The 21,840-nt window shown below is 43.3% G+C and overlaps 1 protein-coding gene across 1 annotated transcript in view; it reads right to left on the minus strand.

Moving 5' to 3' along the window:
* Nucleotides 1–21,840, minus strand: part of KNSTRN (kinetochore localized astrin (SPAG5) binding protein) — a 57,203-nt gene that overhangs the window by 25,212 nt on the left and 10,151 nt on the right. The window contains exons 3-6 of the mRNA XM_075844840.1: nucleotides 16,217–16,346; nucleotides 14,403–14,447; nucleotides 10,575–10,674; nucleotides 1,353–1,464 (exon numbers count right to left, since the gene is read on the minus strand). Coding sequence (XP_075700955.1) covers nucleotides 1,353–1,464; nucleotides 10,575–10,674; nucleotides 14,403–14,447; nucleotides 16,217–16,346 — 387 coding nt within the window. The remainder of the gene's footprint in view (nucleotides 1–1,352; nucleotides 1,465–10,574; nucleotides 10,675–14,402; nucleotides 14,448–16,216; nucleotides 16,347–21,840) is intronic.

A 21,840-nucleotide genomic window follows, 5' to 3' on the forward strand; every position in this document is an offset into this window, starting at 1 on the left:
CACCAGCGGCAGCAAACGGAGCGGACGGGCCGGAGGGAGCCGCGGCGGCAGGAGCAGGTAAGAGATTTCAATGTATGTTCGTGTTTGTGTGTGTTTACTACTGTATGTAAACCTACTACACTGTGGGTTAGCTCAAAAAATGGCGACACACAGTGTAGGAGGTTACATCGTTCAAACCCCTCGTTTATCCCGGCACTAGCCAGGATAAAGGAGGGGGGGATGCTGAGAGCTCACTAGAGCGAGGGCTTTTAACCCAATGTTGCAATGCTGCAATTTTGGGAACAGCTCCATCTAGTGACCAAAAATGGGTAGTATTATAAATTAGAAATAATTTATAATATTTCCTGGACTCGTGCAAAAAAATAAAAAAAATTTGAACAATGTTTAATCACCCACACACTAAATGTTTAATTTTTTAAAAAAAAAACATGTTTTTCTGGCAACACATTCCCTTTAAGAGGTTAAGCCACTCGCGTTTTTTTTCGCTGAGTTTTTTACAGCAGTTTTTTGGAGCGGTTTTTCTATAGAGTCAATGCAAAACGGCTCCAAAAAAAAATAAAAAAGTCTCAAGAAGTGACATTCCCTTTTTTTTGCGCTGTAAATAACGGCCCGTCGGAACAGAACGCCGTTTTTCCCATTGAAATCAATGGGCAGATGTTTGAAAGCGTTCTGCTTCCGATTTTTCTGCTTCCGAGGGTGCGGCCCAAAAATAAGCCGTGTGAACATACCCCAAGAGTTGGTTACAATTACTTGGATATATGAAATATATTCTTTAAAAAAATAAAAATAAACATACAATGTATATTTAGGTCTTCTCAAAAAATGTCTAACAGAATAACCTGCACTGTGATTGGTTGCTGCAAGCAACAAGGCCAGTTTTTCTCTTAGACAATTTTGCTGGACGAGGCCTGTTGTCTTAAAATTCAGGGTCATAATGCGTGCACCCTAAATTATATTCTTCTGACTGCCCCATGGCCATAATCTAGGGGAAATCGATCCTGCAACAAAGAATGCATTGTCGATGACCAATCTGAAACCAGTCTTCGTGCAGAACGTATTGATTTTTTCTATCTATAACTTCAAAGGGGAATTCTGAAGATATTAATGGCATATCTATAGGATGGGAGTATGCTGGTTTGACTGTTTCGGTAAACCCTTCTATAATATAAATGAGTGCTGCAAGCATGCTTCTCCCCTCTACCACAAGTTGCTAGTGAGCAATGGGGACACAATACACTGGTTCATAACATTTTGACCCCACCCCCATCAAACATATGGCTATAAAAAGTATCTCCAGAATACCCCTTGAAATTCCTGTGATTTAACAAGAACACAGAATTTCCTTACATTACCTGGGTCAATGTTTCTGCTCTGTAGAATCATATTTTTTTCTAGACGCCCCTGTAGTTCTTTAAGCTCCTTCTTCAACGACTCTTGTTGCTCAGACATCTCTTGAATTGTATTCTGCAAAGTGGAATTCATGAACATTTTAGGTTAAATAATATTCCAATTTTAACGGACATGAAAACTGTAGAGAACAGCAACATTGTGACCCAGTAATCCTGCATACGGCCACTCTGGTATCTGGAACAAGGCGCCAGACTAAAGAAACTTCATTGTAGGACTCATTGGAGATGAAAGAACAATTTCTGAGGAGTAAATGCAAAGTATTAAAAAAACTAATTAACGTAATCCGTTAGGGACCACCAACACAACATTTCACGGCGGCCACTAACGGGCTTTATTCGGATGCATACCCCTTTTCACAGCGCTGCATCAGAATAAATAAGCTGCGCCGTGAGGAGTTAAAACTCCATGCTCCCTGCTACCTCCGGTAGCTGAGGGCTTGGAGCAGCGCAGCTCAAGCGGGCAAATCGAAACCTGCCCATTTAACGTCTACGATGCGGCGCTCAATAGCAAGCAACGCATCTAAGTGCTTTTGGAGGGGGGGGAGGCAGTAGGGGGCTCCCTCTCTAACCCCACATGCAATCGCTGGGTGCCAGTGGTTTCTAAGGCAGACGGGGGCCTAACAAAGGCCACCAGGTCTGCCATTAGTTGGTGTAAAACTGACAGGCACAGACATTGACAGGCAATAGTACACTGCAGTACAGAAGTGTTGCAGTGTATTATAAAAGCGATCAAACGATCACATAGTTAGGTCCCCAAAGAAAAGAAAATGTAAAAAAAAAAAAAAAAAAAACAGAACACTTTTCGCCCTTACAAAATGCTTTGAGAAAAAAAAACAAAAAAAAAAACACAAAAAGTTACACATATTTGGTATCAATGCATCCATAACGACCCCAGCTCTAAAGCTATGTTATTTAACCGGTTCGGCGAATGCTGTAGAAAAAAAATAAAAAAACAATGCCAGAATTGCAGTTTTCTGTGCAGCCTGCCTTAAAAAAAAAAAAAAAAATGTGTTAAGTGATCAAAAAGTCGCATGTACTCCAAAATGGTACTGATAAATATGAAGTCTTACCGCAAAAAAAACACCCAAAACCCTCATACAGCTGTGTGACGATCGCAGGTCACGTCACAAGGGGTGAACTACACTACTGAGTTTATTAATTTACCTCGCCCACCTACTCTAGATTACTGGATTATGCTAAATTACTCCCGTAGTTTCCAATACCCCAGTCATTTTATACCACAGTGTGCTACACCACCTATACTTATCTAGGCAATAGGGGCCTACGTCTCTATATTCCCTTACCACCAGTTACAACAACACAGGTTATCTAAATGGAACATAAAACACAGGTAACGTCCTTCACCTTCGGAAGATTAAGTTCTGTAAGACTACAAGGAAGAGACTTATAAATATTTCGAATTTAATACACAATAGTGCAGTACAAAAAATAGGTGTCAGATTAAAAGATGAAAAATACACATAGTTACAATGCATTCAGTTTATAAAAATAAAAGAAACAGAACAAAACCTTACTGATGTACAGCGGAGATATCCTGGCTGTGGGGACAGCTGAAAATATGGGCAGTCACTCCAACCGAGATATGGATCCCCAACAACTGACACGGACCCGCTCTTCTCCTGGCATTTTAAACCCATTTTTTTCCCCAGTCCACTGGCTGGTGATGTCACTGAGAGGAGGCTGTTCATATGATAATGAAGCATACTCCTCCCATTACACAGTTGTATTTCTATAGAGAAACATAAAAGTGGTCATGTGTCCTTGCAGTTATCCCATAGAAATATAATATTACCTGCATTCATCTGTGCAGACATTTACCAACCAGGGCATATCAAACACCACTGTAACGGGCTCATGTTTTTAGCCAGTAGCCAATTGCAGGTAGTTCCTCTGGGTGTAGGGATGTGAATTTGACATATATAGGAGGGCTATTTCCCCTGATCATAACTAGCTATGTGGGTCACTACAAATATCAATTATGATGGGGTTTGCCTTGATGCATCATATTTTCTTTAAGCGTAGGCCATTGTCACGTTTCACCTGGTCCACATAGCAGACACAGCACAGGTATCCATTTGCATAGCTTTAGATGTTTGGTCAGGATGTGTAGGCAATTACTTCTAACCCTGGGTGAGAATGTTATCGGATGCTAGATACAGGCCCTAGTGACAAATTCTTAATCAAAACATCTCGCACCTTGGCTTGGAAAGGGCCAATTACACATTTGCCTGACGGTGGACATCATTTGATGGCCAAAGATATGCATTTCTTAGGTAAAACAGAGGAATCTTCAGTGTCAGAAGGGGTTATGAACTGACCACTTAATAACCTACACTTAAAATTGCCTATAACACCACAAGCTGCATCGGTGGGAAAAAAAAAAAAATAAAAAAAAAAAAAGGTTACAGCTCTTCAAATATGGAGACAAATATTTTGGGAAAAACGTTTTTTTAGAGGGTAAAACGTAAGAAAACTATATAAATTTGGTATCGTTGCAATCGTAACGATCCGCTGAATAAAGTTATTTATACCAGACCGTAAACTGTAAATTAACCCCTTAGCGCACGAGGACGCACCGGTACGTCCTGCTTTAAGCCACAGGGACGTATCGGTGCGTCCTGGCTAAAAACTGTCATCCTGTCAAAGGACAAGGTGACAGAACTGTGCCGTCAACTGTTGTGCACTAAAATGGCGCATACCTGTGGAAATTTGCAATTTTCACTTTGGACCATCCACTGAGAATTCATTTCTAATAGAAAAAAAAAAACCTGTGTGGTCAAAATGCCTTGAGGGGTGCAGTTTACAAAATATGGGTCACTACTTGGGGGTTTGTTTTACTATTTGACCCCAGAGCCCAGCCATTGTGGGCTAATGCTGCGAAAATCACCAAAATAGGTCTCACATGCGCCTTTCACTCCTAAGCCCTGTCATATGTCCAGGCAAATGATAAATGCCTTGAGGTGTGTAGTTTACAAAATGTGGTCACTTCTCATGGTTTTACACACTACTCTGGTACCTAAGGGAGCTCTGCAAATTCGACATGGCGCCCAGCAAAATCTGTGCTCCAAAAGCCACATGGCACTCCTTCCATTTTGAGCTCTGCCATGTGCCCAAACAGCAGTTTAGGGCCACACATGGAGTATTGCCGTACTCGGGAGAAATTGGGTAACAAATTAGGTGTTCTCTCCTATTAGCCCTTGTGGGAAAAAAAAAAATTGGGTGCAAAACTATATATTTTTGGGGAAAAAAATAATTTTTCATTTTCACTGCCTCATTCTAATACAATCTATGAAATACCTGTGGGATCAAAATGCTCAGTACACCACTAGATGATTACCTTGAGGGGTAAAGTTTCCAAAATGGAGTGACTTCTCAGGGGTTTCTACTGTACGGGTACCTCAGGGACTCTGCAAATGCAACATAGCGCTCAAAAAACAATCAACCAAAATCTACACGCCAAGTAGCACTCCTGCCATTCTAAGCCCTGCGGTGTATCCAAGAAGCAGTTTATAACCACATATGGGGTATTGCTGTACTCGGGAGAAATTGCTTTACAATTGTTGGGGCTCTTTTTCTCCTTTATTCCTTGTGAAAATGAAAACAATTCAACATTTTAGTGGAAAGAATGTAGATTTTCATTTTCACTGCAGAATCCCAATTCAGCAAAAAAAACTGTGGGGTCAAAATGCTCACTATACCGCTAGATAAAAATTCCACGAGGGGTATAGTTTCCCAAATGGTGTCACTTTTGCCAGGTTTGCACTATTTTGGCCCCTCAGTGGCTTTGCAAATGTGACATGGGGCCGCAAACCATTCCAGCAAAACTTGAGCTCCAAAAGTCAAATGGCGCTCCGTCCATTCTAACTTCCGCCATGTGTCCAAACAGCAGTTTATTACCACATATGGGGTATTGCTGTGGTCAGAAGAGTTTGCTTTACAAATATTGGGGTGTTTTTTCTCCTTTATCTGTTGTAAAAATGAAAAAAATCTGAGTTAAAACCACATTTTATTAGAAAAAAAAAATTCCGATTTTCAATTTCACGGCATAATTCCCATAAATTTAGCATTAACCGCGTAGGGTCAAAATGCTAACTATACCCCTAGAAAAATTCCTTGAGGGGTGTAGTTTCCAAAATGGGGTCACTTTTGGGGAGTTTCCACTGTTATGGTCCCTCCAGGGCTTTGCAAACACGACATGTCACCGAAAACCATTCCAGCAAAATCTGCGCTCCAAAATCCAAATGGCCCTCGTTCCCTTCTGAGCCCTGCCGTGGGTCCAAACAGCAGTTTATTACCAGATATGGGGAATTGCCGTAATCGGGAGACATTGCTTTCCAAATGTTGGGGTGCTTTTTCTCCTTTATTCCTTGTAAAAACTAAAACACCGTATGTTTTTTCAGAAAAAAAAAAAGTAGATTTTCATTTTCACAGACCAGTTCCAATAAATTTAGCAAAAAACCTGTGGGCTAAAAATGCTAACTATACCTCTTGAAAAATTCCTTGAGGGGTGTAGTTTCCAAAATGGGCTCACTTTTGGGGGGTTTCCACTGTTTTGGCACCACAAGACCTCTTCAAACCTGACATGGTGCCTAAAATATATTCTAAGAAAAAATAGAGGCCCCAAAATCCACTAGGTGCTCCTTTGCTTCTGAGGCCGGTATTTCAGTCCATTACCGCACTAGGGCCACATGTGGGATATTTCTAAAAATTGCAGAATCTGGGCAATAAATATGGAGTTGCATTTCTCTGGTAAAACCTTCTGTGTTACAAAAAAAACTATTACAAATGAATTTCGTAAAAAAAAAAATAAATAGAAATTTGTAAATTTCACCTCTACTTTGCTTTATTTCCTGTGAAATGCCTAAAGGGTTAAAATAATTTCTGAATGCGGTTTTGAATACTTTCAGGTGTGCAGTTTTTAAAATGGGGTGTTTTATAGGGGTTTCTAATATATAAGGCCCTCAAAGCCACTTCACAACTGAACTGGTCCCTGAAAAAATTGCCTTTTGAAACAAGAATTCCAAGGAGCAATCTTCTGGAGTACAAAAAGAAGGAAGACAACAGCAGGGTGCCCCTAGTGGTCATATACAACCCCCAAATGAACATCTTGAGGAAAATTGCTGCTGATCTCCAACCTATATTTAACAAAGACAATAAACTGAAGGAAATATTCCCAGATTTACCACTCCTTGCCTACAAACAGCCACCAAACCTAAGGAATCTCCTGGTCAGAAGTCCCTCTCACCACCATCAGAGACTGGCACTTTTCCTTGCAACAGTAGAAAATGCAAGACCTGTACCAACATCTTGTCATCTAACACCATCCAGATACCAAACACGCAGCAGGACTATAAAATCACTGGCACGTTCTCCTGTACATCCTCCAATGTAGTGTACATGATCCTGTGTACAAGGTGCATCAATAAAGGAATCTACATTGGAGAAACAATACAAAAACTACAAACCAGGATGAATCTTCACAGACATACAATAAAACAGGAGGTGGAGATACCCGTGGGAAAACATTTCTCTGGACCTGATCACAGTTTGGCAGATTTAAAGGTACTCATTCTGAAGGGTCATTTTAAAAACAACAGAGAAAGAAAAATATGGGAATTCAAGATGATGATAAAATTCCAGTCATTGACACAAGGCCTCAATCTAAGGCCTCATGCACACGACCGTATTTTTTCCCACCCGTAAATACGGGTCCGGTGTCACATGTATTCGACCCGTTTTGCACCAGTATTTACGGACCCGTGCCCGTAAATATGGGTCCGGTGTCACCCGTATTCCACCCGTATTTACGGGCACGTTTTTGGCGGCAAAATAGAACTGCACTAATCGGCAGCCCCTTCTCTCATCAGTGCAGGATAGAGAGAAGGGACAGCCCTTTCAGTAATAAAAGTTAAAGAAATTCATACTTACCCGGCCGTTGTCTTGGTGACGCGTCCCTCTCTTCACATCCAGCCCGACATCCCTGGATGCCGCGGCAGTCCATGTGACCGCTGCAGCCTGTGATTGACCTGTGATTGGCTGCAGCGGTCACATGGGTGAAACGTCATCCAGGGACCGCCAGGACGTCGGGCCGGATGTCGAGAGGGACGCGTCACCAAGGCAACGGCCGGGAGACCGGACTGGAGGAAGCAGGAAGTTCTCGGTAAGTATGAACGTCTTTTATTTTTATTTTTTACAGGTTGCTCTTTATTCTGATCGGTAGTCACTGTCCAGGGTGCTGAAAGAGTTACTGCCGATCAATTAACTCTTTCAGCTCCCTTGACAGTGACTATTTACTGACATCGCTTAGCAACGCTGCCGTAATGACGGGTGCACACATGTAGCCACCCGTCATTACGGGAGCTCCATAGACTTCTATGGACTGTCCGTGCCGTTATTACGGCCTGAAATAGGACATGTTCTTTCTTTTTTAACGGCACGGGCACCTTCCTGTAAGAAAACGGGAAGGTACCCGTGGCCAATAGAAGTCTATGAGCCCGTTATTACGGGTCGTAATTACGACCCGTAATAAACGGGAGTTTTTACGGTCGTGTGCATGAGGCCTAAGACCAGGATTTATGAGCCACTACATGGACACACGTCACGTCCCCCATCAGACTGACTCCAGATGCCTTAACTCCTAAGTCATCACCCCTATAACCTCAGTTTTATTGCCCCGGCTTATCTTAATGATGTATCACTTCATGTACTAATTGTCTTTGTGTAACATCTAAATGTTGTGCTTTTTTTTTTTTAAGTCATTCATTTGTAAACTGCCTGAAGGAGCCTCTGCGCTCTGAAAGCTTGCGTATAGAACTTTTATGGTTAGCCAATAAAGGTATCATACCTATTATACTTTTGTCTTTTTTGACACAAAAGTATTTAACATTTTAAATTTTATTGAAAATGCGAGAAATTGCAGCTAAAGTTCTAAGCCTTGTAACGTCCTAGAAAAATAAAAGAATATTCAAAAAACGATGCAAACAAAGTAGACATATGGGAAATGTTAACTAGTAAATATTTTGTGCGGTATTCTGATCTGTTTTACAAGCAGATACATTACAATTTAGAAAAATGCAGATTTTTGCAAATTTTCTCTAAATTTTGGTGTTTTTTACAAATAAATATTGAATTTAACGACATTTTTTTTCAGTATCATAAAGTACAATATGTCACGAGAAAATCTCAGAATCGCTTGGATAGGCAAAAGCATTCTGGAGTTATTACCACATAAAGCGACACGTCAAGATTTGCAAAAATCGGCTGTGTCCACAAGGCCAAAATAGGTTGTGTTTTTAAGGGGTTAAGGACACAAAAACCTTGCATTAGCTTCAATGGCAACGGGCGAAAAACATCATGAAAACCATATAAATAAATTTAAAAAATAAATAAATAAATAAAAAAGCGCAGGCAGGTCAAAATCTGCCTCAAAAGTCTTGAAGGAATTCTAAGGCAGATTTTCTTTCTGCCTGCAAAAAAAACTGTAAACAGGGCTTTAGATTTCTAGCAGATAGTTGTACAGTAGTGAAGGGAAGATTGCAAGAAGTTGGTAGTGGCAAGTGTAGGTAATGAGGGAAGGATGGGAACAATACTCTACTACAACAGAGGATGGGAGTAGTAGTGACATGTATATCTGCTGATACAATGCTCAATGGCAACAAGTGTGACTACTAGGGTATGGAACTAGAATTGACACATTAGGATGGTAGAGATTAGGGATGTCACGATACCAGAATTTGGACTTCGATACTGATACTTAGTGTAGTATTGAGATTTCGATACCAAAATGATACTTTGCCAACAGTAATAAAAAAATAAATAAAAAAAGTTCGAGTTTGTGATGTGAGGCGTAAGGTGTGATTAATTTTTTGTGTGCTTCACATTAAGAGTAATTAACCCCATCATGTTTCCCAGTTATAATGGGTTAATGTGTAAGTTACATGATGGGGTTAATTACTATTAATGTGAGGAACATGGAGGTTAAATTCATCATCGCACCTCGTGCCCCACAATAAGTGATAGAAAGCAGTTTTTATTTAATTTTTTTACAGCGTACACATCATAAATGACGCAGAGAAATTGTTGTGCAGGTTATTACGGCCGCACCAATACTGAATGTGTATATTTTATGTATTGCACCTTTTTTTACAATAAACATTAAAATAAGTGTCAAGTGTATTTTTTTATTTAATACTACTTTTAAGTTTTTACTTTTAAACATTAATGTACTGGTATATATCGATATACTGATAGTACACTGGCAGTTGTTAGGACATACCCAAGTATGCCCTAACAGGAAATATGGTAAGACAGCCCTGGGGTCCTTCAAGGGATTCCTGCGATGCGATTCCCCCGCTTCTCATTTTCTCCTGAATGCTGCAGTCCGCTCTGATCGCAGCATTCAGGAGAATAGCGGCGGAGATTAGGTTTCTCTGATCCCTGCCGTTATAGAGCGGGGCTGCGGCTGTGTGATACAGCCATTGCCCCGTTCCTGACATTAAGTGCGTGCGAGGTCAGCATGAGGAGAGGCGGCCGGTACTGCACTAATAAGCGGCGGCGCAGGCACTGAAGACAGAAAATGGGGGTGTTTTGTAGTGCGCCCGCCATGTTGTTTTTGCCGCCGCTCATTAGTGTAGCGCCGGCCGCATCACATCATCCTGACGGCGCGCACAAGTCAGGACTCAGGAGCGGGGCAATGGTTGTATTACACAGCCGCAGCCCCGCTCTCATACGTTCATGTATTACTATACTGAGTGTGTATCGAAATACATGACAGTATCGAACCGTTTGGGGATGCACAGTATCGAAGTTTCGATGCATCGTGCATCCCTAGTAGCGATATAGATTTTGCTAGCAGCAGTTGCAGAATGTCGTCATCAGTAGTGTAGCAAAAACATCTCTGGATAAGTGCAGATCCCCTAGAAACCGATGTCTGTAGTAGAACTGGAGCAGTTAGGGACACGTATCCCTGCTATAAGATAGATACGCATGTTGGGTGTTACAAGGGTTTGTAGAGACCACATACTTCTCCAACCAGGTTTAGCATGGGATGTCCAGATTAGCCAATCTTCACTAGAACATGTAGCGTTGGTCGAGAATAATGGAATGCTTTATGGAGGTTATAAAAAACAATCAAGAGAAACTCACCTGCGCATTGACCAGATTGTTGTGTAAACTGGCATTTTCGGCTTCCAATAACTGATTTTGGTCCTTCAGCTCAGATACCATTTTGTTGTGGTTAATGAGGCTACATAAACAAAAAAAATAAATAAATGCGTTTACTATTACAATACTACATGCCCTGTTAATAAACATTGTGTAGGCTTAAAACATCAGGTCCGACAAGGCTTTGTTTCCCCCCACTGAAGATAAATGTGCAAAGCGCAACCCTGAAGTCCCTGACACTTCATCCAACACTTGAGTAATAAGCGGCATGCAAGGACCCCAAATGTCCAGTAGTATCTTCTGAAATGCTTATACATTACCTCCAGCCAGGACGTGATGTGTATTCAGAATCCTGACCACTTCTGTAGTGTCTGTGATTTACAGCACATCGAGATCTCGCTGTGAATGACAGTTTACAGTGTAATCTCACGAACCTACGCCTGCTATGCCGTAAATCACAGAGATGCTACAGAAGTGGTCAGGAGAATGAATACACATGACATCCTGGCTGGAGGTAATGTATATTCATCAGGACACTGCAGTAATGTTAGTGTGAGTGTATGAGGCTGCAGATATGGATATAGCTATATCGCTATCTGCAGAGTAAATGAATGGAGAGAAGTGTATGACGCTGAGTGGTCACGGGTTCGTGAGCGTCATACACTTCTCTCCACAACGCCCACTTGATCATATAGTAAAACACGCCCAGTTGTCCATTGAGAAACTCATTAGCATAAAGCTAATATGTCATAACTCAGTCAAAAATTTTCTAAATAAAAACCACTTATCTACATTACAGCACCGATCACATTATGTACAAGATAGGGCACTTATAATGTGGTAACAGAGCCTCTTTAACATACACTTCGGGAGCTTTACCCGGTATATAAATTAACCCCTTAGAGGCTCTGTCACCAGATTATAAGTGCCCTATCTCCTACATAATGTGATCGGCGCTGTAATGTAGATAACAGCAGTGGTTTTTATTTTGGAAAAACTATTATTTTTTAACAAGTTATGAGCAATTTTAGATTTATGCTAATTACTTTCTAAATGACCAACTGGGCGTGTTTTTACTTTTTACCAACTGGGCGTTGTAAAGAGAAGTGTATGACGCTGACCAATCAGTGACCAATCGGTGTCCTGCACTTCTCATTGTTCCAGCCCAGCTTCTTTCACCGCACAATTACGCTGTGAACAATCACACTGTGTGTGCAGTGAAAGAAGCTGGGCTGGAACAATGAGAAGTGCAGGACACCGATTGGTCACTGATTGGTCAGCGTCATACACTTCTCTTTACAACGCCCAGTTGGTAAAAAGTAAAAACACGCTCAGTTTGTCATTAAGAAACTAATTAGCATAAATCTAAAATTGCTCATAACTTGCTCAAAAATTATCGTTTGTCAAAATAAAAACCCACTGTTATCTACATTACAGCGCCGATCAGTTTATCTAGGAGATAGGGCACTTATGATCTGGCGACAGAGCCTCTTTAACCGCTCAGTAACAACTTGACGGCAGGCGGTGCAGGTGCTTAGTCTACAGCAACGTCTTTTGGCGTTGCTGTAGAAGAGGACATGAACGCTCATCCTCTAAGCAAGAGCTGTAATTTACAGCTCCTGAAAGACAAGTCTCCTGAACACAGCTGGTATCGGAAAACATTCCGACCCCAGCTTTGATCGCCACGCTCCGTAACCACGGCATTTTTAAAGAGAACTGCCCTCATTCATCGCGTCACTGGAAACCCGGTGACATGATACAAGACCGGGGAATTCCTCTGCAGTCAGCCCTCGGGACCTAGAAAGGACCCCAGAGCTGTCTGTTCAGTATGCCTGTTGTTGGGGCACACGATGTGCTGCCCTAACAGCAGCCTATGCTATAGTAACAGCATAATGTATTAAAATTTTTACCGGCCATTTTCTGGAATCGATCCTGGTTATGGTCGGTAAAAACTGATCCTGGCCGAGGACTCCCCACACACAGCGCTACTTTGAGCATGTGGAAGCCCCTGACAACATCGTCCATATATGGACAGTGAAGTCAGGGCTTTCAACTACGGAGTTCCCAGCCAGAGCATCACAAGATCTCCAGCCGGGGACTCCTGTCTTAGGAAAGCCCTTGATGTCTTTAAAGAGGCTCTGTCACCACATTATAAGTGCCCTATCTTGTACATATGATCAGCGCTGTAATGTAGAGTACATCAGAGTTTTTTTATTTAGAAAAACAATCATTATGACCTATTTTCGCTTTATGCTAATGTTTCTTAATGGACAACTGGCAGTGTTTTACTTTTTGACCAAGTGGGCGTTGTGGAGAGAAGTGTATGACGCTGACCAATCAGCGTCATACACTTCTCCCCATTCATTTACACAGCAGATAGCGATATAGCTATATCGCTATGTGCAGCCACACACACAAAATATTGCATACAGTTTTTGGCACCTGCATATAAGAACATGGCTGAACTAGAGCCGATGCAAAGGAGGGCGACCAATGTAATTACTCTTCCCGCCGCAGCCATTTTTCCTTTTTCTCCTCCCCACCGTAACGTATTTTTTTGTCAATCCAGCCATAAGAGTTCCTCCATATTTTTTTGCGCTTTGTTTTTACAGAATTCACCGTGCAATTAAAGACATGTTATTTTTATTCCGCGGGTCAATACAATTACGGCAATAGTTCTCTTACAAGGGAAAAAAAAACGGAAAAAAAAACAAACTTTATTTTGCGTCGCCAGATTGTGAGCGCCATAACTTATTTTTCCGTTGATCGAGCGGTATGAGGGCTTATTTTTTGTCGGATGAGCTGTAGTTTTTAATAGTAATACTTTGAGGTACACGCAAGTTTTGGATCACTTATTACAATTGTTGTGGGAGATTAGGTGACCAAAAAAACAGCGATTCTGGAGTTTTATGGCATTCACCGTGCGTGTTATATCTTAATAGTTCACACTTTTACGGACTCGCCGATACCAATTATGTTTATTTATTTTTCCTCTTTTCAATGTATTAGGTGGGGAAGTGTTTTTTTTTTACCTTGGAGTTTAGTTTTTTGGGGAGAGGGTTTATGTGCAAAAAAAACTAAATAAAAAAAACAAAAAACACATTAACGCTTTACGTCATAGGGACGATCTAATTGCAATCTACAAATATATAAAATCGGACAGTACAGAGATCTAATGATCATTTTACACCTAGGCCTGTACCAAGGACAAGAGGACATCTCCTACGTCTAGAGGAAAAGAGGATCACAGATGAGGATTCTTTACAGTAAGAGCAGTGAGAGTATGGAACCCTCTGCCACAGGATGTTGTGATGGTTGATTTTTGAACACGTTCATCAAGGGCCTTGCTGCCTTCTTTGAAAAATATATTACAGGTTATGAGTACTAATTTCTGGAGATTTATTTTGATTTCCATATTAGGAGTCCGGGAGGAATTTTTGGGGGCAGTTGGCATCTGCCTCAGGGGTTTTTGCCTTCCTCTGGATCCACAAGGTAGGATTATAGGCGAGATGTGATGGGACCTGTGTCTTAACCTTATCGATTATGTACTATAGGTGGTGCAAGGACTTGATTAATAAGGCACTTAGTTCGATGGCCAGATTGGTCAATGAAATACACAAATAAATGCTTACGTGTAGAATATAATATATATATATATATGTAGGTGTTGCACCTTGAAAGTACATATTTAAAAAGAGGTCCACCAAGAATAAAATGCAAGTTCAGTAGTAAAACAGCTTCCACAGTGATATAAATATGTTACCAATAAATTACATTCATCAGCTTTCATAACTAATGTCAGCTACTCACCCCTGTGTAGGAGGACCACGTCTACTAGACACGAGAGACTTCTTTCTGTTTAAAAAAATAAAAAAATAGTACATATCTATTATTCTGAAGAGAACTGCAATAGCTCCTTACGACATACCCAACACTGCGTCCTGGTTTCTATCAACGGAAACTTGGACATAGATGTGAATAGAGCAAACATTCTACCATGAATATAGCCCAGCTTTTTGAACAATTCCAGTTAACCAAGCAACCTGAATGACAGAAGCTGTCAAATAGGAGTGCTCAAGCTCAGTCTCTAACTGTCCCTTCCATTACTATGACAAATTAATGCACAAGTGTGACCAACTGACAGAATAGAGACCCCTGTCCCAGTTAACTGTGGCAATCCCAGAGTTCAAATTACACCTATCCACATTATGACTGATAACACGGTCCTTCTCCACCTCTGGGATTTTCACCTATCTGGAGGAATGAGGACCATCTACCCACGTCCCCCCTGGTGAGCCAGCCACCCCATCCAGCAGAGGGTAAATGTGGATATGATTATACTATAAAATGTCTGAGATGGCAATATCTCTAACCAGGATTGGCCACAATGCAATGAACGATCTAACCATCAACAGGCAAGACCGAACTGGCAGACAGGTGACATAGTAACCGGGATAGGGACATAAAAAAAAAAACAGAACGTGCTGCGCAAAGTGGTGAATGATTGGCCCATCATGCATTGTTTCAGCGGACCACTATCCCCAAAAACAAAACCTAACATGACCAATCACTTTCGATAAATTTTGAAATGATTGGCGAAATGCTTGAAATTTACCATTGCAGGCAACTTTCATCTCATGTACTTTTCCTGAAGCCTGAGCACAGTTCCGGGATTAACTGTTAAGTTGGTGTATACACTCCAGATTTTCTGTAACGAATTTCAATGCAGAAATTCTCATTCACACCGGGTAAAAACAGAAAAAAAAAAAAAAGCAGAGGACCGTTCATAAATTGACCTGCGGTTTTTTAATCCGCAGCATGTCAATTTATGCTGCCAAACCGCTGCTCTTCCGTTGTGTGTTTTCCCCATCTAATTCAGTAGGGAGGTAATACCTGCAGCAAGGAGACATGCGTTGGAAATGCTATAATTCTGCTGAAAAAAAAACAAAATAGCTTTTACTTACTGCAGTGGTCACATGGGACTACAGCATCATCTCAGGAGGCCAGGGTGCACTCAGAACAGAGTGATGCGTTGCCATGACAATGCCCAAGTGGTAAGTATAAGCTTTTTTTTCTGCAGTATTCTGCCCAAAACAAAAAATTTGCACCACGATTTGGTGCAGTTTTTCGGGCGGCATTTCCTGCAGTTTCCATCAAGCCATGTGTCCCTCCCCTAAAGGCTCTAGTTCCGCTGAGAATACGGCATCACTTTAGACAAGACGTTACCCAGCCTCTAGCCGTCATCTAATCTGAGCTAAGGCAGGTTAAAGTGGGGGAATATTCCTGCAGCTCTCACTTCAGGGGGAGGAGATCTGTGATCCTCCTTTTCCTGTATGGCTTCAGATTAGCCCAGGCAGAGAGGGGGGGGGGGGGAATACCATGGCCCTTTCAATCTGTCTAGTATAGGGTTTAATAAAAAAAAAATCATAGTAAATCTGCACTGTGTGAACAAGACCAAACAGTCCACCTGTCATAGGCTCTATGAAAGCTGTGACACGCTTGTAAGTTTGCACATAACGAAAGCAAGACAAGATATCGATCCCTGGCAACTACCTCAGGGAAGTAATCACAATGTGATAACACAACTAGTAGATTTATTGTGTAGAGACAATGCAGTGACTTACCCATTACTTCCAGCCTTAAACACAACACATTTTGGGGTACCAGAAGAGAATGCAATGTTGGGATCCCTACTGTAGAGAGGAACAACAGGCTTCCGAGGACAGGGCTTTTTGGCAACAGGTAATGGAAGGTCTAACAAAATAAAGATATGAACATTTTATATTACTAAAACACAAACTGCAATAAAAAGGTCAGTAAAGATAATCACCTGGTAAAGAGAAAACATTATATAAAACCTAGAAGGAGACGACTTGCTGCATTGGAATATAAATTATTCAGTTGGAACATTATTTACTTCCAGCGGATACATTTCTGTCCTGGTCACGTGATCACACAGGGGCACGGCTCGTTACAAGGCAGCTCTGTGTAACTGTGGGGCTACATGCACACGTTGCACAATTGGATACGGACAATCTAAAACAGAAGCGCAGGTAAACAGGTAATCCCGCACTTAATGACCCTGCTCGTTTAACCCCTTAGATGCCGCAGTCAATAGTGAATGCAGCATCTAAGGCCTCATGCACACGACCGTAGTCATGTCCACGGCCGTGATTTTCGGGACAGCTGGCAGCGAACTGTCAGCCACGAGCCGCCCGCAAATCTCAGGCCATGCACATTATTTTCAATGAGCCCGGACCACAGAAACAGGGACGCAATAAGGCTTGCCCGTTCTTTATGCGGCGCGGGCTCCTCGGCCATGCACGGACTCTGGAAACCACGGTCGTGTGCATGGCCCCATAGGAATGAATGGGGCCACAATACTACCATGGATTTTCGGAGGAATTGCGGCCGCAAAAGCACGTTTGTGTGCATGGGGCCAAAGGGGTTCGAAAGAGGGGGACGACCCCTTTTGAAAGCTCATCGTCCCCTCCGCAACGTGATAACAGTTGAATGGCGTAAGAAAATAAATAGGCACTCAAGCAACGGAGGTGCAGATTTTACATTTTGACCTGAAATATGTGCATTTTTAATTAACTCGTCAGATACAATTCGTAGACAGAACGCAAGATAAATCGACATGCTGCAGATTTGACCACACAGCAGATCAGTTTAGGTGTGGAAAAATTCATGTAGATGAGATTACGTGAACTCACATTTACTTTGCTGGTACTGTAAATCCATATCGTGTGCATGTGGCCTAACGTTTCCAGCACCGGTGTGTCCATCACGAGACCATGGAGGAACTTAAAGGGGTTTTCCATCCAGTAAAAGTTGATGGCCTATTCTCAGGAAAGGCCATCAAGAGCTGATGGGTCAGGGTCTGAATCCCGGGACCCCAGCCGATCAGCTGTTTTGAAGGGGGCGCCGCTTCGTTCATTACTTTTTGCTCACTGTGAATTGTTGACACACATTTTGTGGCAATTCACCGGTACTACAGCCTTCTCCCATTCGCTTCAATAGGAGAAGGCGGCTGCAATAACTGAATCGCCGCTAAATGCATGTCAAAGATTCACAGTGAGCAAACAGAAATTAAGGGGAAGCAGCGCTCGCACGAGCGCTACACCCACTTCAAAACAGCTGATCGGCAGGGGTTCCAGGAGTCGGACCCCGAGCGATCAGCTGTTGATGGCCTGTCCTCAGGACAGGCCATCAATTTTTACTGGCTGGAAAACCTCAACTCATTGGAAGTAAACGACGAAGGTTCCTACTGAACAAAAAAAAAAAAAAAAAAAAAAACACATGTCCATCTCGATTTTCTTATTACTATTAAATAAATTGAAAAAAAAATACCAGGAGATAATTTAAAGAAGCACTCCCATGAAAACTTTTAGTTCTTTGCCTGTTTGTAATAGGCATCTTGTACACGTATAGATTTATTTTCTCACCGAGCTCATCTAGCTTTCAATACATAGGCTGCGTTCGGCTCCGCCATTTGGTCGCAGTAAGATGGCAGACCAATTCACTTTATGCCCCCATAAAGAAGTTAGGCTCCCAGGTTGTACCCCCATAGATTTAAGCCCCCCCCACTCCACCCAGCGAGTGCCACACAGCACCCCCCCCTCTCCGCCCAGCGAGTGCCACACAGCACCCCCCCTCTCCACCCAGCGAGTGCCACACAGCACCCCCCCCTCTCCACCCAGCGAGTGCCACCCAGCAGCCCCCCTCTCCACTCAGCACCCTCTCCACCCAGCGAGTGCCACACAGCACCCCCCCTCTCCACCCAGCGAGTGCCACACAGCACCCCCCCTCTCCACCCAGCGAGTGCCACACAGCACCCCCCCTCTCCACCCAGCGAGTGCCACACAGCACCCCCCCTCTCCACCCAGCGAGTGCCACACAGCGCACCCCCCCCCCTTGCCACACAGCGAGTGCCACACAGCAACCCCCCTCCACCCGGCAAGTATTACACAGCGCCCCCTGCTCCACCCAGCAAGTATCACACAGCGCCCCCCCCCCTCCACCCAGCAAGTATCACACAGTGCACCCCCCTCCACCCAGTTTAGTGTCTTTGGGGCTCCCGCTAGGAGTGGAATCCCCAACCAAAGCATTACCGACTCCCTGGCCGAGGTTTCCGCTTCAGGGGGAGCCAGTGACGTCACGGTCCATATATGGACAGTGATGTCAGGTTCAGCACCAGAACTATAGTCCTGGGCAGAGCACTACTAGCACTCTGCCTGGGACTCCTGCTCTTCTACTGACATCACTGTTCATATATGGGCCGTGATTGTCAGGGGCTTCGGCACGAATCTCCGTTTATATCCCCAATCATCCGTTTTTCAGAATGACAGACGGCCATTGCCTGGCAGCATATGAATCCATAAGCTACCAGCCAATAGAAGGCTAACTGATTAAGTACTGCCATGCCAGTACTACGGAGTATTAGGTCGGGCAGCCACAGGAGGAAGTGGGAGGAGACAGCATTGTTGCGTCCTGTTTCTCCTCTCAGAATGGATGGAATGGCAGCCAGCTACAGCGCAGGGGAGCAACAGTGGTAAACGAGCGACTCCATCTTAGTCACAGGTGACGATGCGACGGGGCGGCGTTTACTCCTGTAGCTCAGCCCGACGGTGAGATTATTAAATAGATTCAATGATTGTTTAAATACAGATTCGTCACAGGACTCGATTAACCGCCCAGCACTACCTTGAACTTTATAGCTATGTTCACATAGGGCAGATTGTACGTTTACGCAGCCTTAGTATCCACCTTGGACGCAGCAGGAAATTCCGGACCAAAAAGAAAAAAGGCCCAAATCATGGTGCAGTTTTTCGGAAGAAACGTCTGCTGTGGAAAAACAAAGTAAAAAAAATAAAATATCTATAGTTACCCATAGTCATGGGATGCCTCCCTCTGACATCCTGCAGCCTGGTCCCCTGGGATGACGTTTCATCCGATGCAGCCAATCACAGGCTGTAGTGGTCGCACCAGCCTCAACCCAGGAGGCCAGGCTGGACACAAGAGCAGAGTGTTCTGGGTAAGTATAAGAGTTTCTTAGTTCCGAGGAGAGACACACACAGAGACAGACACACAGACAGAGAGACTGACACAGATGTCTGCCCCCCCCCCCCTCCAGTACCGGTGGTGGACAACTGAAAGTGTAATGCTGATGTTTGTACGTTACATGCGTTAATCCATTTTGGTGCCAACGTCAACTACAGTGAACGAAATCGTGGAGCCTTGGATTTTGTTCTATTTAGCCAAAACGTATCCCACTGTATGGCATACAGTGGGATACGTCGCACGGGGAGTGGAGCTTTCGAAGGGCTGGAGTCTATTATTAGCACTCTGCCCAGGGACTCTGTGGCTTGAATAACAAGTGGTTTGTATATCAAGTGGAGTTCCAAAAACCAGATTGATTTACTGTGTTGTGTGTGACAAAGTGGGGGGCCATTGTATGTGATATATGTATTGATTGCTTGCTTGCTACAAAGTTTGCAAAAGTGACATTATTTAAAACCATTTTTCCTTTACAGCTTCCTTCCTGCTGAATAGCTGAGCAAGGGGGAGGGGTTAGCTGCTACCAGGTGCTATAAATCAGGCCTCACTACTCTGTAGAGCCTGCTCTGTGGCTTGAATAACACGTGGTTTGTATATCAAGTGTAGTTCCAAAAACCGGAGTTCAAAAGAGGAGTTAAAGCCCAAGTAAGTGCTCTTCCACTTCTTTATCTTTTTGATTAACACCTGTTCGCTGTTTTTTTGGTAACAGGGATAATGGACAGCAAGATTGGAGGTTTTCTTCAGTGCACAGTTTGCCATATGTATGAACGACTGGAGCCGGAGTTCCAGGGTGAATATCTCTGTGGCAGATGTGAGCATGTTGTTCACCTGGAAGCTCGTATTAGAGATCTGGAGGAGCAGAATGCAACACTGAGGATAGACAATTTTGAACGGAGCTTGCTGCTCACAGAGCATGCAGTTAGTGGGTTACAACTGGAGGGTGAAGACATGGGTGAGCAGGATCAGGTAAGTAGCTGGGTTAATGTAGTTAGAGGCAGTAGAAAGGGGTCAAAGACAAGGAAGGCCGATCCGGTTTCTGACATTCCAGGCAAAATTGCCAAGTTGGGTGATGATGCGAGGGTGTCAGTCTCAGAAATGGCAGCCCTAGTGGATACTGATCTCCCTAACAGCCGGGAGAACAGCCCAGCTAGTAGTCGGCGGGATGGTAATGCAGGTAAGCCAAGACAATTGATAGTCGTAGGGGATTCTATAATCAGGAAGACGGATAGAATAATTTGTCGCCAAGACCACCTCAACCGAATGGTTTGCTGTCTCCCTGGTGCCAGGGTTCGGCATGTGGTGGAACGGGTGGACAAATTGCTGGGAGGGGCTGGTGATGATCCAGCTGTCGTGGTCCATGTCGGTACCAACGACAGAATAAATGGTAGGTGGAGGAGCCTTAAAGGAACAGTGTCATCACAAATATTTTATTTATATGTTAAAGATGTAAGTGCCTTAATATAAACGTTTATTTTCATTTGTGTGTTTGTGTTTTACTGTTTCTTTTTTTCACACTTTTTTTTCCCTATGGGGGCTGCCATTTTTTGTTCCATTTCTGTGTGTGTCGATTAACGACACACACAGACATGGAATACGGCAGCCACAGTCCCATAGGGACTGCGAACGGCTCCCGTCCCATTGACTGCCGTGTACGGCGTCTGTGTGGGAACTGCGCATGCGCCGCTCCCACACAGTCCTATTCGAAATTGGCGCCGTCCGGCGCCATTTTCCTGTGGACCGGAAGTCGCGGCCGGACAGTAAGATTACTACTTCCGGTCGCGGCTTCCGGACAAGTGCACATGGAACAGCGGCAGCAAAGGGAGCGGACGGGCCGCGGCGGCAGGAGCAGGTAAGCGATTTCAATGTATGTTAGTGTTTGTGTGTGTTTACTACTGCATGTAAACCTACTACACTGTGGGTTACCTCAAAAAATGGCGACGCACAGTGTAGCAGGTTAAACCTTTCAAACCCCTCGTTTATCCCGTCACTAGCCAGGATAAAGGAGGGGGGGATGCTGAGCGCTCACTAGAGCGATAGCTTTTAACCCAATGTTGCAATGCTGCAATTTTGGGAACTAGCTCCAAACAGCTCCATCTAGTGACCAAAAATGGGTAGTATTATAAATTTGAAAAAATTTATAATATTTCCTGACTCGCGAAAAAAATAAAAAAAATTTGAACAATGTTTA

Source organism: Rhinoderma darwinii, chromosome 12 (genome assembly GCF_050947455.1).
Source record: "Rhinoderma darwinii isolate aRhiDar2 chromosome 12, aRhiDar2.hap1, whole genome shotgun sequence".
Classification (NCBI taxonomy): Eukaryota; Metazoa; Chordata; class Amphibia; order Anura; family Rhinodermatidae; genus Rhinoderma; species Rhinoderma darwinii.